The sequence below is a fragment of the Cervus canadensis genome, chromosome 31 (genome assembly GCF_019320065.1).
Source record: "Cervus canadensis isolate Bull #8, Minnesota chromosome 31, ASM1932006v1, whole genome shotgun sequence".
Classification (NCBI taxonomy): domain Eukaryota; kingdom Metazoa; phylum Chordata; class Mammalia; order Artiodactyla; family Cervidae; genus Cervus; species Cervus canadensis.
In genome coordinates, this window is record NC_057416.1 from 14,969,922 (window position 1) to 14,996,408 (window position 26,487).

A 26,487-nucleotide genomic window follows, 5' to 3' on the forward strand; every position below is an offset into this window, starting at 1 on the left:
TCCTCTAAAGAGACCTGACCCTTGACTTGAACCTGACCTAACCCTTGAAACTTACAAGCTTCCTAACCATGCCTCCTCCATAGGATGAGTTATAGAACTTTATCTTATATCAAGTACTCTTGGATAGGAAGGGCTCAGGCTCCTAAACACCGGGAATGCCTGGGAGGAGTCACAGGAGGGAACGACCTTAGGACCCACTGTTACTGATGCAAGCATCTGTACAAACCCAACGCCCTGGTAGAAGAAAGGGCTTTGTCTTGGCTGTGGCCTCAGAGGAGGGCTCTCAGATCAGAGACTTTTCTCCACTCTACTTGTTTGCTGAAGATAACCCTTCGGTGCAAGGGGATTTAAAGAGCTGTTCTGCTGGGGTTGTTTTGGTGTGAAGCAGCCTTGACTGGGATAAACACTGGGTCAAATGAGATCGTCCTTCCTCAGAGAGACCCAGTTACCTAAGCAGTGGTGAGAAACAGAGGATCCCTCTAGACTTCCTGAAAACAGTGATTCTGCAGCCTCTCCTGATGTAACTTATCTCTGGCGGCTCACGACATTCCCTGGCCTGAAAGGACATGTGCTCCCAAGATCAATCCTCGCCCAGAAGGGAGAGGAACACCCCTGCCCACCACCAGATCCACACTTACGAGGGGCACCAGGCGAGTTCTGGACAGGATAGCAGAGTCTACAGAGGGAAGGTGGTATTTCAGGAATAGTCCAGGGCTGAGGTTAGGAAACAGAAGTTCTGGTTAATCTTTCGAGTAGGTTCTTTTTATCATTTATTCTTACTTATTTATGTATTTGGGGCTGGGTCAACATTGCTTTCTCTAGTTGTGGCGAGCGGGGGCTACTCTCTAGCTCCAGTGTGCAGGCTTCTCATTGCAGTGGCTTCCCTTGTTGCAAAGCACAGGCTCTAGATGCACAGTCTTCAGTAGTTGTGGTCCACAGGTTTTGTTGCCCATGGCATGTGGGATCTTCCCAGACCAGGGAATGAACCTGTGTCCCCTGCATTGGCTGGCAGATTCTCAATCACTGGCCCAACTAGGAAGTCCCTTAGCCCATTTTAGAAATCGGGTTATTGGGCTTTTTTTTTTTTTTTTTTGCTATTGAATTGTAGTTCCTTATATATTTTAGAAATTAATTTCCCAAAGTTTCTAAAACCAGTTTTAATGTGTGGTGGCATGGGTGAGTTCTCACACAACCAAGCAGCCCTCTGACACAAGCTGGGTGTCCTGTAACTCAACTCAATTCTGACACTATCTACCTGGAGAGAGCGTCAGACCCCAAAGGTTGAGGGCTCAGTCCTACAAGACTGCCCCCCCAACTTCACACAAAATCACACCAAAGTCATCACCTGATTGGATCACAGTTCCCGGTACCAACTCCTTGGGTTCCATTAATTTGCTAGAGTGGCTTGCAGAACTCAGAGAAACATTTTACTTACTAGATGACCAGTTTATTATAAAAGGATATAACTCAGGAACAGGCAGATGGAAAAGATGCCTAGGGCAAGGTATGGGGAAAGAGTGTGGAGTTTCAGTGCTCTCCTGGAGTTCAGCCACTCTCCCTGAATCTACAGGTGTTTGCCAACCCAGAAGCCCTCTAACCCTCATACTTTGGGGGTTTTATGGAGGTTTCATTACATGCACAATATTGATTAAATCATTGATCACTGCTGACTGAATTCAGTGTCCCCTCCTCCCCAGAAGATGGGGGTGGGACTGAAATTTCCAAACCTCTAATCAGATGCTCAGCTCTGCTGGCACCCAGCCCCCATCCTTAGGTTCTTCCCATGTCACCTCACTAAGTTAAAGCCAGTTGTGGTGGAAAGGGACTTTTCACCAGTTGTGGTGAAAAGTGAAGACACCAGCTTTACTTTTATGGCTCTGAAGTGTTTCAGGAACTGAGATCAAGAAACCAAATATTACAACAAAAGTTGCTCGCATTTGCTCTTCTCACTGAAAGAATTTTGAGGGTTTTAGCTCTGTGCCAGAAATGAACAAAGGTCAAACACATATTCTTACTATAGATCACAGGATCACAACCTGTTATCAGATGTATGGCTTACAAATGTTTTCTCCCATTCTGTAGGTTGCTGTTTACTCTTTCCATTGTATTCGTTGCTGTGCAATGAATATAAGCTGTTGAGTTTGGTGTAGTCCCACTCGTCCATTTTTGCTTTTGTTGCTTGTGCTGTGGGGGTCATATCTGTGAAATCATTGCCAATACCAAGGTCTTGAAGGTTTTCCCCTGTATTCTCGTCTAGTAGGTTTACAGTTTCAGGTCTTATGTTTAAGTTTTTCATCCATTTGAGTTGATTATTGTGTATGGTGTAAGATGAGGCCAACAGGTATATGGATAGATACTCAGCATCAGGGAATTGCAAATCAAAGCCACAATTGATATCATCTCACATCTGTTTAAATGGATTTTATTGAAAAACCAAAAGACAGCACATGTTGGTGAGGCTGTGGAGAAACTGGAACCCTTGCACACTGGTGCAGTTGCTATGGAAAATAATATGGAGATTCCTCAAAAAACTGCAAGTATCAAACGATCCTGCTTCTGGGTATTTAGCCTGTAAAACATTAATAAACAGAGACCAGAAGAGGGCGCTCTCATACCCTTGAGGATAGCTGAGCCAAACAGGAAGAAGAAAGACTTCTTTCCTGGCAAGGACTCAGCCAATGAAAAGTCAGGGACTATGTTTATTACAGCTTTCCTTACTTTGCTGGGTTTTTTCCTCCCTAGAAAGATGGTCCCCTTTTCTTGCTGTGTGGGAACTTGCCCGTGGCTCACCCTGGTTATGGACCCCGATTGCAATTCTATGCTGATCTCAAATTAGCTCATTTTTGCTGGAGAAATATCCGGCATTTGTTTCAGGTCAGCAGTCCAAGAGTTAACGTCAGGATCTCAAAGAGATATTAGCAGATTCATTACAACACAATAGTCAAAGGCACAAATGTGCAAACAACCGAATTATATATTATTATAATGTATTATTATCTAAGGTATGTATGTGTGTGTACCCAGTCACTTCAGTCCTGTTTGACTCTTTGCAACCCTATGGACTATAGACTGTAGGGCTCCTCTGAACATGGGATTCTCCAGGCAAGAATACTGGAGTCGGCTGCCATGCCCTCCTCCAGGGGAATCTTCCTGACCCAGTGATCAAACCCTCGTCTTTTGTGTCTCCTTTATTGCAGGCCAATTCTTTACCACTGAGCCACCTGGGAAGCCCTACTCTAATGTGTGTGTGTGTGTGTATTATATATATATATATAAAATATTATTATACATATATAATTATTTTTATAATATTTATAAGCCTCTTAAAGGCAAATTTATTTCTATGCAGCTTGGACAGTAATTAACACACTATGACATTTTGTCAATGCTATACAAGAAATTACCTTTAAAAAAAAAAAGGAGATGTTGGAATTTCCCTAGTGGTCCAGTAGTTAAGACTCCAAGCTTCCAATGCAGGGCCCTCAGAGTCCATCCCTGGTTGGGGGAACTAAGATCCCACATGCCGTGTGACATTGCCAAATTAAAAAATAAATAAATAAAATATTCAAAACTTTCCTTGAACTCACCTTTCTGTGGCCCCCTTCTTAATCTTCTGCTTTTCATTTTGTGCTCATTGGCCACAGGGCTTTAAGCAACCAGGGAAAGCTTATGGCCAGTTACCATAGCAACAAAGAAATGACCACTGGAGGAGTCCAAAGAGAGAAGGTCCTTACTATATTCCTGGAAAATTGATGAGTCAGTCCCCAACAGTGCTGTCGTTTTTGAAAACTGTTTAAATTTATCATATGAATTATCTCTGTGCTTTTTAAAACTAGTTTTCCTCACAGTGGCCTTTTCTTGCTGTACTTTAAAAGTCAGAACTATAAGCATCGTGTCCTTTATAATCTACTGAACTTTAAACATGTAAAGTGTTATAAGTCAAAGGTAAGAATATTTTATATCCATTGTGCTTTGTATACCACTCCAAAATGTGTGACACTGGCATAAGGGTCATTTTGAGCTGATGGCAATTGAGAAAAAGGACAACCAGGATGAGCGATCTGCATCCCTATCCCCACCACCACCATCTGCATGAAAGCAGAACAGAAATTCTCATGTGAAGGTGAACCCCCACCCCTCACCCCACTGTCTGCATGAAAGCAGAATAGAAACCCCCATGTGAAGGCGAACCACCAGCACCCGCTCCCACCCCAAACCTTCCGAACCAGGAGCAGGAAGAGATAAGATGGTACCATGGAAAGGTCGACATTAACAAACCTCACTAAGCGGCCATATCTTCCATTACTTTTGCCATGTTTTTACTGTCCCACACTTTGCTGTCCCTAGAAACGTGAAGTCCTCTTCCCTTGTCTTCTTGATCTCAAGTCATTCCAGCCTGCAGTGGTTTGAAGCAGGATTTTGATTTTTGAGCAGAGATGGAATGAGGTCTCGGAGTGACAGCACTGACCGGGGGGTCAGTGACAAGGCCCCTGGCCCATCAGCTTTGTGGAAATGAATTCCCACAATGCAACGGAAAGCAGTGAAACAAGCCAAGTGTTTATTAAGGGGAACAAGAGTGCCTGTGAGCAGGCCCACGGGCAGAGGCAGAGAGTCATGCCCTCATGGTCTTTGAATCTCTTACATGGGGCGTTTCTTCTGGGTTTCCTCTGACCAGTCACCTTGCTTTGCCTTGCTGAGTCTGTGTTTGCTTTAGCTCAGGGTCCTCCCATCTGGGCATGCATCTCTTAGCCAAGATGGATTCCAGGGAAGAGGCCTATGGGTAGGTTGGCATCAGCACCCTCTTTTTGACCTCCACCGAGCCTTTCTATACAAGTGTAGTCAGGAAGCTCTCCTTGACCTTGAGAATGAAGAATATATGGTCCCTATCTCTTATCTAAGGAGGGCTCAGCCTCTCCTCTTATTCTCCTATATTGTCTTCATCTTGGAGTGTATGTCCACAGGGGACGAACTCCAGCTGAAAACCTCTGCTACAGGTAACTTTCCTCCTCTGGATCAGTATGTGTTTTGTAATCCCAGTCAGTGGTTCAGTCTGTACCAGTGTCAACTGCCATGTGCTCTACAGTTGTGAATTTTTTGTACATAAGTATTTGTTACAAATATTTTATCAGCTGCTTTCAATTTCTCTTGCTGGTGCATTATCTTGGCCGGTGTCACAGAAAAATAGTACAAATATTATTTCCTTACTGGGAAGCTTCTTAACTTTATTCTTGTTAATCTTTCTTTTGTCAGTCTTTTATTTAGGGCCCAGCCAATGAACCTAAGGTGTAGAGAGAAAAATAGTTTTCTTCCTCTTCTACAGTTGCAAATTATTTTTAGAGAACTGTTAACCAGTTCTTCAGTTTCCTCTCTATTCCTCTTTTGGAACATCTTGGTTTGTGAAATGTTTTTCATGAAGAGTCAGGGATTTTTACTCTTCTTTTCCCCCCCAGCAATTACCTTGGTTCTGCAAATGTTTTCAGCTTTCAATTTATCAGTATTTTGCAAGACTGACAAGTGTTATGGAACAGAAGTTCACGTGATCAATGAATGCACAGTGAGGCCAAACAATCTGAAAGGGCAGAGTTTGGAGCCCAGAGAGGTTTACTGAATGGCCAAGCAGGGAGAACGAGTGGCTCATGTTCAAAAAATCTCAAACCCCTCAATGGTTTTCAGCGAAATGTTTTTATAGACTTAGGGTGAGGGCTACAGGATGTGTGACTTTCTTCTCTTTGGTTGCTGGCGAGATAAAAGAGATGTTCCAGGACTCAGCAGAAAGTTACCATCCTCCACGTGGTTGGAGACCTTAGTTCTTTCAGAAGAACTCAAAGATATGGGTCTGTCTGTCCTTTGAGGAGGAACCTGGATCCTGCTTTAATTACTGCACTATTGTTTCTTGATTGTTCCTCCTTTGTTTCCAAATTCCTTCACTTCCTTGATTCAGTTCAGTTCAGTTCAGTCATGTCTGACTCTTTGGGACCCCATGGACTGCAGCACGCCAGGCCTCTCTGTCCACCACCAACTCCTGGAGCTTGCTCAAACTCAAGTCCATTGAGTCAGTGATGCCATCCAACCATTTCATCCTCTGTTTTCCCTCTCTCCCACCTTCAGTCTTTCCCAGCATCAGGGTCTCTTCCAATGAGTCGGTTCTTCACATCAGGTGGCCAAAGTACTGGAGCTTCAGCTTCAACATCAGTCCTTCCAATGAACACCCAGGACTGATTTCCTTTAGGATGGACTGGTTGGATCTCCTTGCTGTCCAAGGGACTCTGAAGAGTCTTCTCCAACACCACAGTTAAGAAGCATCAGTTCTTTGGCGCTCAGCTTTCTTCACAGTTCAACTCTCACATCCATACATGACCACTGGAAAAACCATAGCTTTGACTAGAGGGAACTTTGTTGGCAAAATAATGTCTCTGCTTTTTAATATGCTGTCTAGGTTGGTCATAACTTTTCTTCCAAGGAGCAAGCATCTTTTAATTTCATGGCTGCAGTCACCATCTACAGTGATTTTGGAGCCCAAAAAAAGAAAGTCTGTCACTATTTCCACTGTCTCCCCATCTATTTCCTTGATTAGCAGGGGCTTGAATTTGCCTTTTGGAACTCTGGGAAGTTCTAGGAGGCTGAAAAAACCTTTCCCTACAAACACAGAAAGGATTTATACCCAGGGGACTCCACCAGTTCTTGCTCCCTTTCATTAGTCTTGCTCACAGTTATTACGTGCTAAAACTGAAGCTTTACACCGAATCAAACTCTCAGGTACAAGGCTGCTATGTACCTCCCAGGTCTCTTTAAGCACAAACTTGGACCTGCAGACCCTTGAAGTGGACAGAGACCTGCTGGTGAGACCTAAAGCCCTTGAGCCCCCCAGCCCCACCGCACGCACGGATTTCCTGTGCTCGGCTGGAGGGCGATGCAGCTGCAGGCACTGTGCCTGAGTCCTGGGCTTCATCTGTGTTGAGATAAAGAGGATCCTCTGGGTGTAACTTGGCATCACATGTGACGAAAAACCAACATCTACTGAGAGCTTACCCTGTGGGATCATATCACATCCCAAGCATGTGTCAATGTAACTCTTCAAGTCCCATTATTTGAGGTAGGAACCATTATCACCCTGGGATTACAGTTGGGGAAACTGAGGAACAGAGAGCCATGGATATTGGCCAGTAGCAGAGACAGTGTGAACCTAGGAAGTCCAGCCCCAAAGGCTTCCATACCGTACCGTCTCCACCCAGGTGCTAAGCTAAATATTTGTCGAATCAACAAATGCCTTTCCTTCCCCAGAAGTTCAGTTGTTTCTTTTATAAAATCAGATTCAACAGTATTTTTCTTGATAGAATCTTGACCTCGGCATCATGCTGAGATGATAGAAATCCCTAAACAGATTAATTCCTCAGGTTGTTTTAACTTTCAGGTTTCCAAAACATAATATCTCTACATAGCAACATGGTCATCACTGCCTAATACTTTCTCAGTGATGTAGCCAAGCATCATCATACACATCAGAAAACCAAATAATTAAACAATTTAAGCAGGGGAATTTTATCACATAAAACACAGCTTTGACATTTGAAATAAAGTCTATCCAAAATCAACACTGGCAAAATTAGAAAGGATGATTCGCTGCATTTATTCTCATTTCCTTACTCTGCCTGAGTCAGACCATCATGGTACATCACCTGGGGCTCACGTTTTGAGAATGACATGCTACTGGTAATTAACAGAAAAGCCGGGTAGCCGCTAACATCTGTCTGAAAGACTGTTGACAGATGAACAATGGGTATAAAAGACCTAGCATCTTGTGTAGAATTGTTAATCATGTTTGCAATTATCTGTCATTTTCAAAGGACCTTCAAACAAAAGGATCAATCATTTATCCATTGTGCCTTCTTCATGAAGCTGGCTGACCAGAAGGTTCTTACATCCACTGTTTAAACCACAATGATATTTTTTTCTGTCCTTTTTATATTTTCTGTCATCCTCCCTGGATTTTTTTTAGACAATTATGATAATTATTTTAATCTGTAGTCAGCTTTTTAGAGCAAATACACCCACTGAAGACTTTCATAGAGGTACCAGAAAGATCTTATGAAGCATCCCAAATATTAATTACCACCCCAATAGTATATTTGTTCCCTAGGGCTGTTATAACAAAGTGTCACAAACCGGGTGATTTTTTTTTAATATTTATTAATTTTGGCTGCGTCAGGTCTTAGTTGCCGCATGTGGGACCTTTGCATTGCGGTGCATGGACTCTGTGGCGCGTGGTCTCAGTAGTTGCATGGGCTTCAGAGCACGTGGGCCTCAGCAGTTGCGGCACATGGGCTTAGTTGCTCTGTGGCATGCGGGATCCTAACTCCTCAACCAGGGACTGAACCCATATACCCTGGTGGCTCCGCTGGTAAAGAATCCGCCTGCAATGTGGGAGACCTGGGTTCGATCCCTGGGTTGGGAAGATCCCCTGGAGAAGGGAAAGGCTACTCACTCCAGTATTCTGGCCTGGAGAATTCCATGGACAGCATAGCCCATGGGATCGCAAAGAGTGGGACACAACTGAGTGACTTTCACTTTCACCCTTCATAGCAGCAGCAGCTGGATCCTGGACCACCAGGGAAGTCCTACAAACCGGGTGATTTAAAAGGACAGAAATGTTTCCTATCACAGTTTCAGAAACTAGAAGTCTGGTAACAGATGCCAGCGGAGCCAAGCCCCCTCTGAAACCTGTAGGGAAGGATCTTCCTTGCCTCTTCCTAACTTCCGGGGGCTGGCCTTCAAAGATTGACACCGCTGGGCTTATAGCTGCCTCATTCCAACCTCTGCCTCTGCCATTACATGATGTTCTCCTTCTGTGTTTGTGTTCAGAGCTCTCTCTTCTTAAGGGTATTGGATTAGAGCCCATGCTAATGACCTTGTCTTATGTTGATCTTATCTGTAAAGATCCTATCGATATCTCCAGATAAGGTTACATACACACACTGACAGTTAGGACTACATCATATCTTTGTGGGGAACACAGTTCAGCCCATTACAGAGGGTACCTGCAAACACACCTCAGAGACAAACTACCTTCAACGCTGGGACTTGAAAGAGTAGGAACTTTTCTGTTGGCCTTATTAACAGTATCTCTGTATTTAAAGCAGTCTTCCCAAGTGGCTCAGTGGTAAAGAATCTGCCTGCCAATGCAGGAGATGCGAATTCGATCCCTGGGTGGGTGAGATCCCTTGAAAAGAAAAGGGCAACCCACTCCAGTATTCTTGCCTGGGAAATCCTATGGACAGAGGAGCCTGGCGGGCTACATCCATGGGGTCGCAAAAGAGTTGGACACGACTTTGCAGCTATACAACGATAATAGCATGTACGTAAAAAAAAGGCCTGTGCAATAATGGAAGTGGTTAGTAATAAAAGCATAGAAATAGCTAGAGAGCTGAAGACAGGTGGGTGAATTCCCTGCTGTTCATGGAGAAGGGTGATTTGCTCCTATGTTACTACCCTCTGTATATGAAATATATATCATATATATAACTTACTCCCCTTACTTTGATTCTGTGCTCAACTTAATTTGACCTCAACAGGAATTCCTCTTCTAGGGAAAAAGCAGACAGCACTGCAGCTGTTATTACTTAACACGTCTGAGTTGGATTTACACATCAATATTTTATGAGTTAAGTTACTGGGGTTCCATCCTAAGAGGTTGCTCAGCTATGAAGGTCCTGGGCCTGTAAAATCAGAAACCCAGAGAGGTGGCAGCAGACAAGTGCAGCTCCCAAGGAACTGGCTGAGTTGAATCAAGCTTCACTCAGCAATGACCCTTTTTGCTGACTCTCCCTTCAGATTCCATTACATGTGTTCAGAATCAATCCGATGATTAGGGGCCTAAACCCTGAAAGCTCATACTCTAGAAATGATCTGAATACAGCTTCTTCTTAACCTTCCCTCCTATCAGAGAGCTGGCCATGGTTCATTTTGGCCTCTGATTGGCTAAGTCCCAGATTTTTTGGAATCAGGGTTATGGTTCCCAGGTTTGTGTTCAAACTTTGTATTATTTAGCCCAGTGTTCTGCGAATCTGGTGACGCTCTAAGGGGTGATGGAGAAATTGGAGAGTGTTCCTTTAAGGCGAGGGTCAAGGAGGAGACCCAGGTGGCTATTGTAGACGCAGCCCCAGGCAGCAGTCTGGGGCCCAATTAGCAGTGAGCTAAGCCGGGTTTTTGTTTAGCTTAGCAACCGCCCGCGCTGTCCCGGGGGCCCGTCGGGGTCTCTGCGGCGGCCGGAGGCCCGGGTCTGAGTCCTCTGCCCGCGGTGGCGCTGGCGGCTGCCGGAGTCGCCCCCGGTGGGCACCGGGACCCCTGCCCTCGGGGTCTCGCAGCAGCGCTAAGGCAGAGAAGGGACTGCTGACCGCAGCGGGCGGCCGACCCGGCGTCGAGGAGTCCCGGGGCCAAGCGCCCGGAGGGTTTCCTCCGCGAACGGAGAGCATCAGAGGCCCCCCGGGGTGAGCCACTAGAGGGGACCCCACGGGCCCCACCGCGCCCCGCCATCGCGGCCCAGGGCCGCCTCGTCCCGAGCCCTGCGCGCGGCGGTGGATGGAGCCCTGCAGGCCGGCTCCGCGTGGACTTGAGGTTCGGGCCACAGCCAGGACGGCGTTTCTAGGGCCAGGACATGAAGGTCGCGGTGTTGGACCTTGGGTCTCTCTTTGCCAAAATCTTCAAGACCTCGACGGCGCCGCCTGCGGCCCCCTCGCCGGTCACCTCCTCCAGCCCCTCGCGAGGCGCTGCTGCCGCGGGCTCCCGCCCCGGCACCTCGCTCAGCGCGGCCCGGACCTTGACCGTTCTCCCGGCCCTGGCCCCCGACTCCCCGTCCAGCTCTCGGGGGCCCTCGGTCCTGCTGCAGCCAACGCCCGCCACGCTCCATCCCCTGCTTGCCGCCCCCTACGCCCGAGTCTCCGTCGCCGGCCGCCCGGCACAGGCGGTGGGGACTCCTGCTTCGCTGCCCAGTAGCCCGGGAGCAGCCAGAGTCCGGTCCTCGCCCCCGCCCCTGCCCTTGGCTCTGCCGCCCGCCCCCTCCAGCGGCGGTCCTAGCTCGGCATGCTCCCCCGCCCACCTGGTGGTCGTGGCGAGGCCGCCCCCGGGCCCCGGCGCGGTCTGGGAGGCGTATCCGTCCATCGGGGGCTCGGCGGGCAGCAGCAGCAGCAGTGTGACCGCGAGCCCGAGGAACCCTCGCCTCCCCGGCCCCAGGGAGAGAGAGCCCAGCGCTCGGGTGCCCCCTGGGCCTGGCCCCGGCCCCGGCCCCAAGACCCTGTTCTTCGCTTTGCCGGACATCGGCGAGGAGTGGGCCTCGGACAGCGACTCGGAGGACGGCCGGCGAGGGTGAGTAGCCCTCCTGGGGCCAGGAAGGTCCTTCTGGGGACCCCACCCCTCCACCTGCCACAGCCACCTTGCTGGGCGCCTGGTTACAGAACGACGCTGTTTGCCATCACTTCCACTAACTCCCCTGGATCACCCTCCTTGCACTTTTCTCGGGTCCTGATTCCTTGGCTTTCCGTTCTTTTCACATACAGGCTGTGACAGGCTTGTGCTCAGCTTTCTGGGAGATAATCCTCTCGTGTTTACCATCAGAGAGGGAGAGACGATGAAACCCGGCTTGCAGGAAAGGAGGGCAACATTTTGTTTCTTTTCTCGCTGAAGCTTTCCCTCTTAGATCATTTGAGAGTCTGGTTTCCTTAAGGACTTAGAAAGGAGCCTTTGAGTCCTTCTCTCAGATGCAGGATTAACAGATATGCAGGTAACCCAATACCTACACTGGCAGCTCTCATTTTAATGGTGAGACTCATGTCTCCCTCTTTTTCAAGGATCAGTGCCAATTCTCATCCCTAAGTGTGATTTTTTTTTTTTTTTTGGTATGAGACGTGGAGTTAATTTATGTATGCATAACATCATCTGACACAAACGGATTTGTTATATCTTGTATCCTAGAGCTCCTGCATTCTTGACATGAGACATTGAGATACTCCAGAAACACTGACTGACTTCATGGGGACCATCTCAATGGGAATTGGGAGACATTTCCCTCAACACACACACTCACACGTATTCCTCTTGTAAAATGTTACGTCAGAAGTCAGGCAAATTTTATTTTATTAATCAGCAGAAGATATAGCTATTCTTAAGTGGGTATAAAGATGTTCAGCCTTCTGAATGTCAGAAAAGGATACAGTCAAGGGCAAATATAGTGAAAGGGTCAAGCACAAACCAGGAAGTCCTGTTCCTGGATGCAGATTTCTCCCTTGTAGTCTAGTGAAGGAAGAACGGTCAGGCCTGATAGCAGAAAAGCTCTTCTCTGCCCGCAAAAATGGACTGGAAAACTTTGGCATTAAGACTGATTCTAAGTCATTCAAAATTCAAATACCTATTTTCACAAAGTTGTGTGACACTCATCTCAGTGTTAAAATAAGCAGTTAAGTAATAAGTTGTTTCTTTTCACTTAAATTATTGTATTATTAAATAGATGAATTAACTGATTTTCCCCCCTAAAGGAAAATCAGTTGCATTTGGATGAATGGCTAGAATCCGTGGAGGAGGGCATGGCAACCCACTCCAGTAGTCTTGCCTGGAGAATCCTCACAGACAGAAGAGCCTGCCGGGCTATAGTACATAGGGTCACAAAGAGTCGGGCAGAAGCAACTGAGCATGCATGCATGCAAGTGGCTAGAATATGCATGCCTAAGGAATTAGACCTTTGTTACTGGCTACTGGTCCTTAACATTTATGCAATTAATGTTTTATGAGCAAACAGATATACACACTGATCTTGAACTCTAGTCTTAGTCCTTTTCCAGCAGGCACTGAAACATTCAGTAGGGCCAGTAGGAAAGCACTCGTGTGGTTTTCTTTCTTGAACTTTAGTCTATGTTGCTGCTGCTGCTAAGTCGCTTCAGTTGTGTCCGACTCTGTGCGACCCCATAGACGGCAGCCCACCAGGCTCCCCCGTCCCTGGGATTCTCCAGACAAGAACACTGGAGTGGGTTGCCATTTCCTTCTCCAATGCATGAAAGTAAAAAGTGAAAGTGAAGTCGCTCAGTCGTGTCTGACTCCTAGCGACCCCATGGACTGCAGCCTACCAGGGCCTTCCGTCCATGGGATTTTCCAGGCAAGAGTACTGGAGTGGGGTGCCATTGCCTTCTCTGTTAGTCTATGTTAGCGTTGTCCAAAAATGCTCAATGGATACTTTATGAATAACACTGTATTTGGCACTATTTACAGTATGCTAATCTGCATTAGCAGAGATATCCAATTGTCTTGAAAGGGCAGACACTAAATTTTATAACATTGCTTTGAGGAATAATAGGCACAGATACGTGTGTTCAAGGATCTTCCTATTATGCTTGTTTGTTCCTTCTGTGGGACACCCTACAACACTTTAAGTACATTAGTTGTTTTTTTCTTTTGCATATACAAATAGTCCTATTCCCTTCCTTTCATACCTCATTTCTTTTTTTAATCATGAAATTTACAAAGGGACAAGGGGGAAGAAAGAAAGAAAGAAATTTTTCTTTCGCTCTTACAGACCTTTTGCATCTTGAAATGTACTTTTTTCTCCCTGGACGTCTGGGGTGACTATAACACTGAATAAGAAAACATCCTTCAACAATGGATTTAAATTGCACAACAATTTTCACCTTATCTATTTGTTTTCAGATAGCTGCTGTTCATCATTAGCCCGCTTAACTAATAATAGGACCATATATTTGGTTTTCTTAAGCCAGGTCTGTGAAGAGTGGACGGTGGTTAAAGTAGGAATAAGGGAGGAAAGGGGAGAAAAAGCATAACTAAAGAGAATGTAGATAGATGTCAAACAAATGTGAAGAAAATCTTGGGAAACAGTTAATCTAATTTTAAAACCACCACTAATTTACAAAGAAAAGTCCTCATTCACAATTTATATTTTTTGGAAGATCTATGCATCTTACCTTTGACCTGATTCTGTTCTTGGCCTTTATCAAAATTAAAAATACTGAAATTAATTTCAGTGGGGACATATGCACACTTTCTTTCAATTCAGGGCATTTTTCTTTTTCACGAAGGTACTGTGTAGTAGCATGAGTTTTGATCTCTGATTCGTAGATTAAACGAATGACTAGCCCACGGAAGAGGGTTTGCTCTTTCCAGTGACAGGCTGAAACCAGAGGCAGAGGAACTGAGTTGTCTCCTTTGCCCCACTCTCCCACAGCCCTGGGAGCGGGAGCCAGCACTTGCCAACTTCACCTTCATTTCCCTGTGTCTTTCATATATACGTTGTCCCTCCTTCACACTGGTTTCCCATCTCCCCATCCCTCATCACTATCTCCTTTTGCATTTCTGGTTTGATCTATACAATCATCACCTTGTAAAAGAACTTATTCTTTCTTTGTCCGTGAATAGAAGAACATCTATCAGTAGATAAGATAGGCAGATAGAGAATTGTTGTTTGTGAAGATTGGTAGATTTAAACTTCATGTGGTTAGAAAGTATTTCTATCTTAAGTTATTGCTGATAACATATAATCATTGCTTTTGTGAGTGGTTGAGTTGCCTTGTTAAAGTCTTGTAAGTGTGGAAATATCACAATAGCCTCTGCAGCACATGTGAACTTGACTGCCAATGAAAAAGAATGCAGGGACTTAATGTGAGTCCAGAGCTGGGGTGACCCTTCAGGACTCAGGCAGGATTGAATTCCAATCTCAAACTACTTGCTCACTATGTAATTCTGGGCAAGCTCTTCAGTTTCCATCTTGATAAAATGGAGATAATAATGATGCTTTTCTCATACAGATGTTCCAAAAATTCATTGAAATAATATTTTAAGTGCCTAACATAGAGAAATGTGTATAACCCTGGTGGCTCAGATAGTAGAGAATCCACCTGCAATGTGGGAAACCTGGGTTCGATCCCTGGGTTGGGAAGATCCCCTGGAGGAAGGCGTGGCAACCCACTCTAGTGTTCTTGCCTGGGGAAGTCCATGGACAGAGGAGCCTGGTGGGCTACACTCCATGGGGTTGCAAAGAATCAGACACGACTGAGTGACTAAGCGCATCTGATTCTTATCTACTTCTTGGCACAGAAGTGAAAATAGAAAAGTATGTTTCATTGAAGAATACATTCCAGGAGAAGAAAAGAGTGACAAAAATTCATTTATATTTTATCATCTTGACTGTAATAAATGGAATCTTTTAGTGCAGTTATTAAGCAGAACAAATAAGAGTACACTCTAATCTTTCATCATTTTCCCTGTGAAACTTACAGAAAATAAAGGCTACTTTAATTAGTATTACTACTCTTTGCTGTACAGTATCTAGAAGAAAATGTATTTGCCACTCAGGGATCAAACGTTTAATTTTTAGAGACACTGCAGAGTAACCAGCAGCCTCACAGATCAAATCGTTCATGGCCAATACTTCATATAGCTCTGGCCAGTCCTACTCAGTGATGTGTTCTTTATATGCACATCGTACCTTTTTTTAAACTATAAATTCTCTGTCCTGTGACATTTAAGACAGCACACATCCACAAAAGGCATTTAATATTTATTAAATGAATAAATTAAAATATTTTCATTACAAAATCCACTTTCATATGTCCCTAATCTTTAGAAAAATCCAGAGGAAATGTAAATGTACTTATGTCTTTTTTAAATAATTATTTACTTATGGCTGGGCTGTGTCTTTGTTGCTGCTCAGGCTTTTCTCTAGGTGCGGGGAGCACGGGCATCTCACTGCAGTGGCTTCTCTCGTTGCGGAGCAGGGGGCTGTGGGCACACAGGCTTCAGTGGTTGCAGCATTTTGACTCGGTAGTTGTGGCCCACCGGCTTAGTTGCCCCGTGGCATGTGGGATCTTCCCGAACCAGGGATTGAACCAGTGTCCCCTGTATTGCAAAGCGGATTCTTAACCTCTAGAGAGCCAAGGAAGCCCTCTTTGAAAAAAAAAAAAAGTATTTATTTGACTGTCCTGGGTCTTAATTGTGGCGTGTAGGAGCAGTATCTTTGCTGTGGCATGTAGGATCTGGTTCCCTGACCAGGGATGGAATGCAGGCGCTCTGTGTTGGGAGCTTGGAGTCTGAGCCTCTGGACCACGAGGGAAGTCCCTAATGTCCTTCTTTAAGGATAACTGTCTTGGGCCTTTCTGTTCCGTTGTCTTGGAGTTTTCCCAGAGTTGGTAATGCTTTCTGCTGGGACTTTGCATTCCCATAGGGATGAATGGTGAGCTCAGTAGACAATTGTCATTTGACTATTACTTTCTATTACAGTCAGATGACCATAAATTTCATTAAAAAATAGTAATGAACCTGACTTGCACATTCATGTCTCGCATCAAATTCCTTTCCAAATTATATTATATAAAAAATAATAACCTAAAAAAATAATAATAATAACCTTCGAAAAAAGAGAGAGAATAAATGTTTAGAAAAGTTTTTAGCAATTGATAGAGTAACTTTTTGTCTATTGACTGATAAAATTTTTGGACTTTGTATTTTGTGCATCTTTTTTTCCATTTTTCTTTCTAATAATTTATTTTTATTACACTTAAAAGTTATAACGTCCACAGTGAATAGGAAAAAAAAAATGTAATAGACACATTAGTCCTTGGGGTTGCAAAGAGTCAGACACAACTTAGTGACTAAGCATGTAACACATGTTAGCTTGAGAAGCACTGAAGCAGACTTTACTTAAACACTTGTAAACCACAATGAACAGCAAATTTCAGGACACCAAGAGGGAAAAAAACAGCCAGATGACCACACTAGTATTTTATTCTTCCTAAAATATAGGGCTAAACAGTGTTTGAACAGTCTCCTCTGATTAAAGAAGAAATTCTTTAAATGATTGTTCAAATAATCTAGAGTCAAGAATATGCTCTAGTCACAATGCCTTTGGGAGCCCTGCCTGTGGGGATATAACCTGTGGCCAGAAGGAGGAGGTTTCTCACACTTAATGCTTTCTTTCTTTCTTTTTTTTTTTTTAAGTTTTACACCAACGCTGTATCCCATCAGAGCTCATTCACAGCCCTTGATGGCAGTTGTTTCTCTCATATGGCATAACTTGCAAGTACAGATAATGTGTTTTTTTGTTTTTAAAGGAATTTTTAAGAGGAAATTTACAGACATAACGTGCTTTCTTCTCTTATTGCCAATCTATAGTCTCTTTGGAAGAATCCCTGACTTACCACTAATAAATGATCAGATGTATTAATCCCTTCTGAATTGCATAGGAGGGAATCATATCCCATAGGAGGGAATCCTATGACCCGTTAAGTTTTTTTAAGTTTAATTTTAAGTTTAATTTACATTTGAAACTCACTTTCTTCCCCTGGTGGAAATGAAAACCCAGTTACCTGGGATTGCTCTTATCTTTATATTAGACTTGAGCCTCATTCTGGGGCTTATGTAAGACCAGGACATTCATCAGTGGAGAAGGAGCCCACTTGTTCTTTAATAACCTCTGTTACTTCTGAATCCACTGAGCTGTCCGTAAGCTTGTCCTTCTTAATAACCGAGGTCTCATGCCCTTATCTACAAAGGCCCTTCCAGCTAGGGGTCTCTCCCCTTAATTCTGTGCTACTTCTGGGAGGCCCCAGGGAGGCAGCCCACTGCTCTCATACTAGCATTCTCTATCACAGGACTTCCAGGAGGTGCCAACCCCCACCACACAGCCTTCCCTGGGTTTCTACCAGCCCACCTAGGTTGTGTACGGGGATCAGCGCCCTCTGATCCCTTATCTCATAACATCATCGGTCAGCCTCTGTTGCCCACGAGGTCTGCATTTTATGCTCCTAGATCAGTTTCCTGAAGGACATCCTCTAGGAACTCCCTGGTGCTGAAAGGCTGATTCAGAGCTCCACTGGCCCATGGGAATAAGAAAAGAAGCACTTTTCCAATGATGGGCTGGATAGATTTCAGCCCTCATTAACTTCCTGGCTGGGCACCTTCCTTATGGTACAGTGTTTCACTGTTTTAAAGCATTAGTTTTGTGACTGTTTCTCAAATATGTATTATTCTATGAAGCCAAGGTTCTTAGAATAACAACTAGCATTTCCTTGTCTACCAGGTACCAAATGCTGTGTGCATATTCTATAGTCATTATCATGAATCCTCAGAGCAAATACACAAGGAAGGAATTTTATTTTCATTTACATATGAAGAAATTGAGGTTCAGAAAGGATTATAAATGGTCTCATTCAGATGGTTAATGTGTGGAAATGAAAGATTCAAATTCAGGCAGTCAATTTTTATCACCCAAGCTTACGTGTAGCCAAATTTTTTTTAAAGAATTAAGATGATAATAAGGATTAAAATCTACTTCTAAGGAAATCGGTAGCATTTTTTCTGGAACAAACTGACTCTAAGAAATTGTACTCTTTCCAATAAAAATTAGTTTGAAAATAAAAATCATGTTAATAAGTAATCTAAAATTATCTTTCTCAAAATAATATTCCTAGTAATACTATAAGGAGACAAAAATTAAAGCGTACTTTTGTCCACTTTGAGGCACGGATAGCAAATGATTTTTATTATAAAGCTAGAATTTCTTTAAAGCATTTCCTTTCTTTAAAGCAAAACTATTGTCATCTCTCTTTTACTTTATTATGTATGTGTTTCTCATAAATTATTTTGTGTATATTTAATAGTAAATCAAATATTTTATTTGTCCAAGTAAGGCAGATAATTAGCAAACATTGTCTTACTGGGGAAAAAATAACAGGAGAAGCAATTAGATATGCCTTTGCTAAGGGGAAAAGGCACACATTAGCATTTTCTTAATTAGCTGTTTCACTTAAAGGTTTAGAAGAAGCCTTATATTAATAATTAAATATTGACAACTGTAAAGATATGTGAATGGAGGTGAAAGGGATAGTCTTCGTAAAACTCTATTTGTTAATTTCTAATTTAATTTTTGGCTGCACCATCCAGCCTTGCAGGGTCTTAGCTCCCCTACCAAGAATTAAACCCAGACCCTCTACAGTAGAGCACATGGTCCTAACCACCTGGGGATTCCCTACTCTATTTTTTTAAATGTTAATTACTGATAAAATTAGTCCTGAATTTCTTGGTTCGGATTTCACACAACTGAGACAGAGGTGAAGGACGATGATTTTAGGTGAGATGTGAGTAAGAAGAAATTGTCCTCTTACTTACAAAACAGACTCAGAGACTTCGAGAACAGGCTTGTATTTGCAAGGGATTGGGGGGAGGGAGGATGGGGGAAGGGATAGGTAGGGAGCTTGAGAGGGACTTGTACACGCTGCTTTATTTACAATGGATAACCAGCCAGGACCTACAGTATAGTACAGGGAACTCTTCTCAATGTTATAGAAACCTGAATGGGATGGGTGTTTGGGGGAGAATGGATACATGTGTATGTATGGCTGAGTCCCTTCCGTGTTCACCTGAAACTATCACATTGTTAATCAGCTATACCCCAATATAAAGAGTTGACATTAATGGATGTAATAGGCAGTTGACTAAAATAAAAGCAAAGCAAGAAAAAAAAAGTTAAAAAGAAAATTTTTCTCCATAGAAAATTTGTATAGTAGTTTTATCAACAGTAACTCAGCTTAGTGTTATAAAAAATGAAAACAACACAACCCTCTGTGGGACACCTTACTACACAATACCTTTTTTTTTTCCTTCTTATAATGAGGAAAATGTGCTTTTACCTTTATTTCAGCCAAGGACTGGCCTGTGCTTAATGGAAATGTGTCTTAATGTTTCAGAACTCATGATTTTTGTGAATTCAAAGTCAATATGAAATTCAGTTTAGGAATGGAACACTTTTCTTTACCATTTAATGTATTTAATGTGGCTCTTTTGCTTAACATGGACACTTTGAGTTTAGCATCGCGTGTGTGTGAACTCCAAATACACATAAGCCATCTACTTGTCCCTGTTGGAAACCTCTGTTTTTGCCTCAGACTGATTACAAAGCAGCAAGCAATCTTGTTTTCACCATTAAGTAACAATGACTTGTTCTTGCATTAAAGAATTGCGGGAGGGACGGGGGACTTCCCTGGTAGTCCACTGATTAATCCTCGGAGCTGCCAGTGCAGGGAGTGAGGGTTCGATCCCTGGTCAGGGAACTAAGATCCCTCATGCCATTCAGTGTGGCCAAAAGATTAAAAAAAAAAAATTAGGGATAAAATGTGTATTTTACTGAAGATTCCCTGGGGGAGATGAATGGAGATTTGTATCACACGTTGTACAACATTTCAGTGCAAAAATTTCCTTCATTCTACTTCCAGCAGTGACAAATTAGGTTGTTTTAGGAAAACTACCACCTGAGTGCATCTAGAAGAGCTGGACAAAAAACTTTAAAAAACCACTGAAGCTTTGGTGAACTGGAAATAGACCAGCCTCATAGGAACTGAAACCCAGCTTTAAATCTTCTTAATTCCTGATTGGATTTAGATGATTTGAATTCGCTGGAGCTCCTAGCTCTGTCTGCTATAAGAACCAAATTTAATCCCTTCTGTATTTAAGATGTTAGCAACAACTGTATATTGTTCATCAAAGACACAGTTTACATATAAGAATACAGTCATGTTGAATATAAATGTTTATGGGTGAAGAGTTTATACATGCAATTTCTAATGAAAAGAAATACACACTTAGAATTTCCACAGCAGATAAATAGCAATCTTAATCATATGACAAATTATGCTGGTACAATATCATTTTCCCGTTTAGACTGCTTTTTAATAGAGGGTTACCTTTTCTATACAAAAAGGTAGTCACCTTTGAGGCTTGTTGTGAGCTTTGGGAGGAAGGTATGTATGTAGGTCCCTGACCCTAATTACCCGCCAAGGTGAAAGCATCATCCATGGAGGGAGTCAGTGAGGTGACACGTTGTGTTGGCTGCGCAGACTAGATATTGTTCCCTGAGACAGTGGTTTCTGATCTAACCAGGTTCCATATCTGTGTTGGTGGTGGTAGTTTAGTCACTAAGTCGTGTCCGACTCTTGCGACCCCGTGGACTGTAGCCCACCAGGCTCCTCTGTCCATGGGATTCTCCAGGCAAGAATACTGGAGTGGGTTGCCATTTCCTTCTCCAGGGAATCTTCCCAACCCAGGAATCGAACCTGGGTCTCCTGCATTTCAGGCAGATGATTTACCGACTGAGCTATAAGGGAAGCCTATATCTGTACTATAATGAAAATTCACTATATCTTGCAAAAGCATTGTTGTTGTTCAGTCACTCAGCCATGTCCCACTCTTTGTGACCCAATGGACTGCAGCATGCCAGGCTTCCATGTCCTTCAGTATGTTCCAGGGTTTGCTCAAACTCATGTCCATTGAGTCGATGATGCCAATCCATCTATCTCAACCTCTGTCGTCCCCTTCTCCCCCTGCCTTCAGTTTTTCCCAGTGTCAAGGTCTTTTACAGTGGGTCAGCTCGTTGCATCAGGTGGAAAAAGTATTGGAGCTTCAGCTTTAGTATCACTCCTTCCAATGAATAATCAGAGTTGATTTTCTTTAGGATTGACTGGTTTGATCTCCTTGCAGTCCAAGGGACTCTCAAGAGTCTTCTCCAACACCACAGTTCAAAAGCATCAGTTCTTTGGTGCTCAGCCTTCTTCATGGTTCAACTCCCACATCCATACATGACTCCTGGGAAAACCATAGCTTTGACTAGACAGACCTTTGTCAGCAAAGTAATTTTTCTGCTTTTTAATACGCTGTCTACGTTTGTCATAGCTTTTCTTCCAAGGAGCAAGTGTCTTTTAATTTCATGGCTGCAGTCACCATTTGCAGTTATTTTGGAGCCCAAGAAAATAAAGTCTGTCACTGTTTCCATTGTGTCCCCATCTATTTACTATAAAGTGATGGGACCAGATGCCATGATCTTAGTTTTTGGAATGTTGAGTTATAAGCCAGGCTTTTCGCTCTCCTCTTTCACCTTCATCAAGAGGCTCTTTAGTTCCTCTTTGCTTCTGCCATTGGTGGTATCATCAGCATATCTGAGGTTATTGATATTTTGCCTAGCAATCTTGATTCCAGCTTGTGCTTATTCCAGTCCAGCATTTTGCATGATGTATTGTGCATATAAATTAAATAAGCAAGGTGACAATATACAGCCTTGGTGCACTCCTTTCCCAATTTTGAACCAGTCCATGTTCCAGGTCTGGTTCTAACTGTTGTTCCTTGACCTGCATACAGGTTTCTCAGGAGGCAGATAAGGTGGTCCGGTATTCCCATCTCTTAAAGAATTTTCCAGTTTGTTGTGAGCCACATAGTCAAAGGCTTCAGCATAGTCAATGAAGCAGAAGTAGATATCATTCTGGAATTCTTTCTTTTTCTGTGATCCAACAGATGTTGTCAGTTTGATCTCTGGTTCCTCTGCCTTTTCTAAATCCAGCTTGTACATCTGGAAGTTCTCAATTCACATACCGTTGAAGACTAGCTTGAAGGATTTTGAGCATTACTTTGCTAGCATCTGAAATGAGTGCAGTTGTGCAGTAGTTTGAACATGCTTGGCATTGCCCTTCTTTGGGACTGGAATGAAAACTGACCTTTTCCAGTCCTGTGGCCACTGCTGAGTTTTCCAAATTTGCTGGCATATTATGTGCAGCACTTTAACAGCATTATCTTTTAGGATTTGAAATAGCTCAGCTGGAATTCCATCACCTCCACTAGCTTTGTAGTGATGCTTCCTAAGGCCCACTTGATTTCGCACTGCAGGCTGTCTGGCTCTAGGTGAGTGATCACACCATCATGGTTATCTGGGTCATGAAGATCTTTTTTGGATAGTTCTTCTGTGTATTCTTGCAACCTCTTCTTAATCTCTTCTGCTTCTTTTAGGTCCATACCGTTTCTCTTTTATTTTGCCCATCGTGTATGAAATGTTCCCTTGGTATCTCTAGTTTTCTTGAAGAGATCTCTAGTCTTTCCCTTTCTATTGTTTTCCTCTTTTTCTTACGCAAAACATAATGGAATTAAGATTTAACTAAGCTTGGTTTTCAGAGTGTGAAAAGAGTGCCATCTAGTGCTTGTGTGGCAGTATTGCATGCAAACAACTCAGTTCTAAGAACTTGGCCCCCATAATTGTGGAGGTGGTGGTAAATCCCGTATCTGCAGGGTAGATCAGCAGGCTAAAGATCCAGGGGAGAATTTTAGTTGCAGTTCAAAGTCCAAAGGCAGTCCGCCAGCAGAATTCTTTCTTGGTCTTGAGAGCCAGAGGACATGCTCCCAAGGAGGAGGCTCCTCATCCTCACTTGGCCAGGACTGGGGTGATGACATTTTAGGGGATTCTTGAGAGGCCTGAGTGTAGTGGGCATGTGGGACGGATAGAGACTCAAAGAGGATGATGGCAGAGTAAAGATGTCTGCAGATTCTTTTACCCTTTTCCTGCTGAGAGAGGCATTCTGTCTTCCAGCAGGAGGAATAGATGGGCTTCTTCGTACCTGCTCAGGGTTAGAAGGCCTCAGATCTCACAGGGGAATGGACGGCCAGGGCAGGCCGCATCCCCTTTATTCGCTGTAATTATTAAGAACTTCTTAGTGAGAGAGGGCACACCCCAAGTAGTGCCCACCTTTGGACATCTTGCTTTGACAGTGTATCTTACTTCAGCCCACTCACTCTTGTTTCTTTTAGTTTATGAAGACAGTAGCTTGGCCACTTGGCTGTCTCACAGCATAGCCTCTGGTGACTCTGGTCCTGGTGTAATTGTGTGACTTCAAGACTGAAACAAGCACATATTAATAAACCAAAACAAGGTGTATGAGAGAAAGCACCTGAAGATGGAGAGGCAGGACAGCACAGGAAGTGAACCTTGGTACCTAATGAGACCTAGTACTGTGTGTGCGTGTGTGTGCGTGTGTGTGTGTGTGTGTGTGTGTGTGTGTGTGTGCGCGCGCGCGCGCGCTCCTTGCAAACTCTTAAGACTCCAAGGAGTGTAGCTGGCCAGGCTCCTCTATTCATGGAATTCTCCAGACAGGGATACTGGAATGGGTTGCCATTTCCTACTCCAGGGGACCTTCCCCACCCAGGGATCAAACCCCCTTCTCCTGTTTCCTGCATCGGCAGGCAGATTCTTTACCACTGGAAGCCCAATAAGACCTAGAGTCCCTGTTAATCAGATTAGCATCTTGCCTTTAACGGGCTGAGACTTCATTTTTTATTAAACCTCCCTCTCCTTACCCCTACCCCCACTAGTGATCCTTTGACGCGAGGAGGGGGATGGGTGAAATGGTTCCGTATTCCTCCTGTTGATAAAGGTTAAGGACGGCAAACACCTGTCTGGACAGACCCCGGGGAAGGGGGTGCGAAGCCCAGATCGGTGCGCCCTGGAGGCGCAAAGAGGGCGGTGGAGCGGTGGACGCCTGCGGTCAAAGCTCAGGGCACTGGATTGTGAAAGGTGGCCCCTGGCAGCGGGACGGGGGCACGCGTGCTCTTCCAGGGAGAGAGGGCGCGGACTGAGGCCCTGGGCGGCGGGTGGGAGCAGGGAGCGCCGCGAGTGTCTGGAAGGCAGGGAACGCAGCCAGGGAACCAGCCACCGGCGCTGCCCGACCTCTGCGAGGGGCGCGGCAGCCGCGGAGGCGGAGGGGAGGGCGGGCGCGGGGCCAGGAGGCGTCGCCCCGCCGCGCCGGAATCTGGCCGGAGGAGCCAGAGGGGGGAGCAGTGCTGGGCGCCCGGCGATCGCAGTGCCCATGGACCGCGCTGCCTGGGCCCGGAGTGCTCCTGGCCGCGCCCCTAGAGACTCGCGGTTCTCGGCGGCGCCGCGGAGGCACGTGCAGGGCTAGCTGGCCGGGGCGCAGACCTGGGCGGCAGGGGACCCCCGGCCCCCGGGGCGCGGGGGCGCCGCCTGCAGGGCGCGGGCACGGGTTGGCAGCGCCCAGCTGTGCCCAGGCCTCTGGGCTCCGGTCCCGGCCCACAGGACGCGAGCCCAGGCCTGGGGTTGATGGTGATTGGGTAAGTCCTGATCTGGGAAGGTAGGAGGCATGAAGTTGCCTCCATATAGCATTTTTGTGCCATGCGCTTGATTTTTTTTTTTTTTTTCCATTGCTTGCAAAGCCAGAATCCATCTGGTCTGTTCCCCGGCATCCATTCATGAAATCTCGTGCTGACATCATCCGGCCTCCCGGAGCCAAGATGCTCGCTTGGTCTGACGAGCATTCGTGGTGTCTGAGATGACTTTTCATCAGTCGTGAGAGCAGAGAACCTCAGTTGCTTCTAGGATGTGCTTGTGTAAATCAGGGTTTATCATCCTGCATTCCAGCCCATTCACATTTCAGACGGCCTTTTAAAGCAGAAATATACATTTTGAAAGCTGCGGTTACTGATTACTAATTGAATTTCTGTAGAGCAGAGTGACAGAGGTTTGTGGGCTATCGGGGGTTTGTTTTTTTTTTTTTCTTTCTGCTGTGGGGCGCTTGTAGGGTATCAGCTTCCCAACCAGGACGGAACCGGGCCAGGCAGTGAAAGTCCAGTTAACTGGACTGCCAGGTAACTCCCAAGAGGCAACTTGGAAAAAAAAAAAAAAAGTCCATTATCTAGTCATTTCCTTGACCTGGAATAGAGTGACTCAAGGAGATAGAGTGCATGTGCATGCTAAGTCACTGAAGTTGTGTCCGACTCTTTGCAACTTGGTGAATTGTAGCCAACCAGGCTCCTCTGTCCCTGAGATTCTCCAGGCAAGAATCCTGGAGTGGGCTTCTATGCCCTTCTTCAAGGGATCTTCCCAAACCTTAGTCTTAATTTAACTTTCATATAGGAACCAATTAGTGCAATAGAGTTCAGTGGTTGCCCTTCAGGCTGCCCTAAGACCCAGATCCTGTGACCAGATCAACAGCCTTAAATGTACCAACTAGCAGCGTTTTATTATTTCTAAAATTTAAACAGAATGGACAGGAACTAGTGTAAAACTCTTATATGTCTGTTTATCATGTAATACAACTTACTAGACATCTCACTGCTTTAAAGTTTTAAGATATTTATAAGACATACTTTAAGTTGTGTATACTTTCCTGGACTCTATAGATGACGGAGGAGTTGACAGTTTACAGGATATTAAAGATGCTCAATATTATGTCTGATATAATTACAGTACATGGTTAGAGGACAGAGAAACCACAACGTTCAAAATAAACTGTAAAAAGAAACATGGCCAGTTTTATACATTTTATCCTTCATTCACTGTATCAGTAACTTGTGGTTCCTGGAGACACATGCAGGTTCGATGGCCTGGGTCCCAGGACCAGCTCCAACCCTCTCTTCTTCATGACTCTGAGCAGTCATTGAGTGTGTTGGGCTCAAATTCCTCTTCAGAATTCCTCTGAACTTTGTGGTCAAATGTATTTGCTGTTCAACTGAACTCTGATGTTTAGGATGTCCCACAGAAATACAGGGATCTCGGAGAAGATGAGGCAGGGAAGAGGTGAGGAGAGACGAGTTGGGGAGATGGTGTGGAGGTAGCTAGCATTTTCAGGCATCGGTTTTCCAGCTACCTGTCCCCTCCCAGCAACCCTGCATCTT

General features: G+C 44.6%; 1 protein-coding gene and 1 non-coding gene across 6 annotated transcripts in view; one reads left to right on the plus strand and one right to left on the minus strand.

Annotated features, from left to right (window-relative positions):
* Positions 1-10,509: 10,509 nt before the first annotated feature.
* FAM149A (family with sequence similarity 149 member A) overlaps positions 10,510-26,487 on the plus strand; it is a 37,617-nt gene continuing 21,639 nt past the window's right edge. For 2 of the 5 annotated variants that reach the window (XM_043454249.1, XM_043454250.1), the window contains exon 1: positions 10,510-11,358. In XM_043454249.1, the coding sequence (XP_043310184.1) occupies positions 10,652-11,358 (707 nt within the window). In that variant the 5' untranslated portion in view covers positions 10,510-10,651. Of the gene's footprint in view, positions 11,359-24,567; positions 24,925-26,487 lie in introns of those variants that run through there. The other 3 variants (XM_043454253.1, XM_043454252.1, XM_043454251.1) reach the window with 3 other exon arrangements.
* On the minus strand, positions 21,075-21,146 carry TRNAF-GAA. The gene has a single exon. It is a non-coding gene; the product is annotated as a tRNA-Phe (tRNA).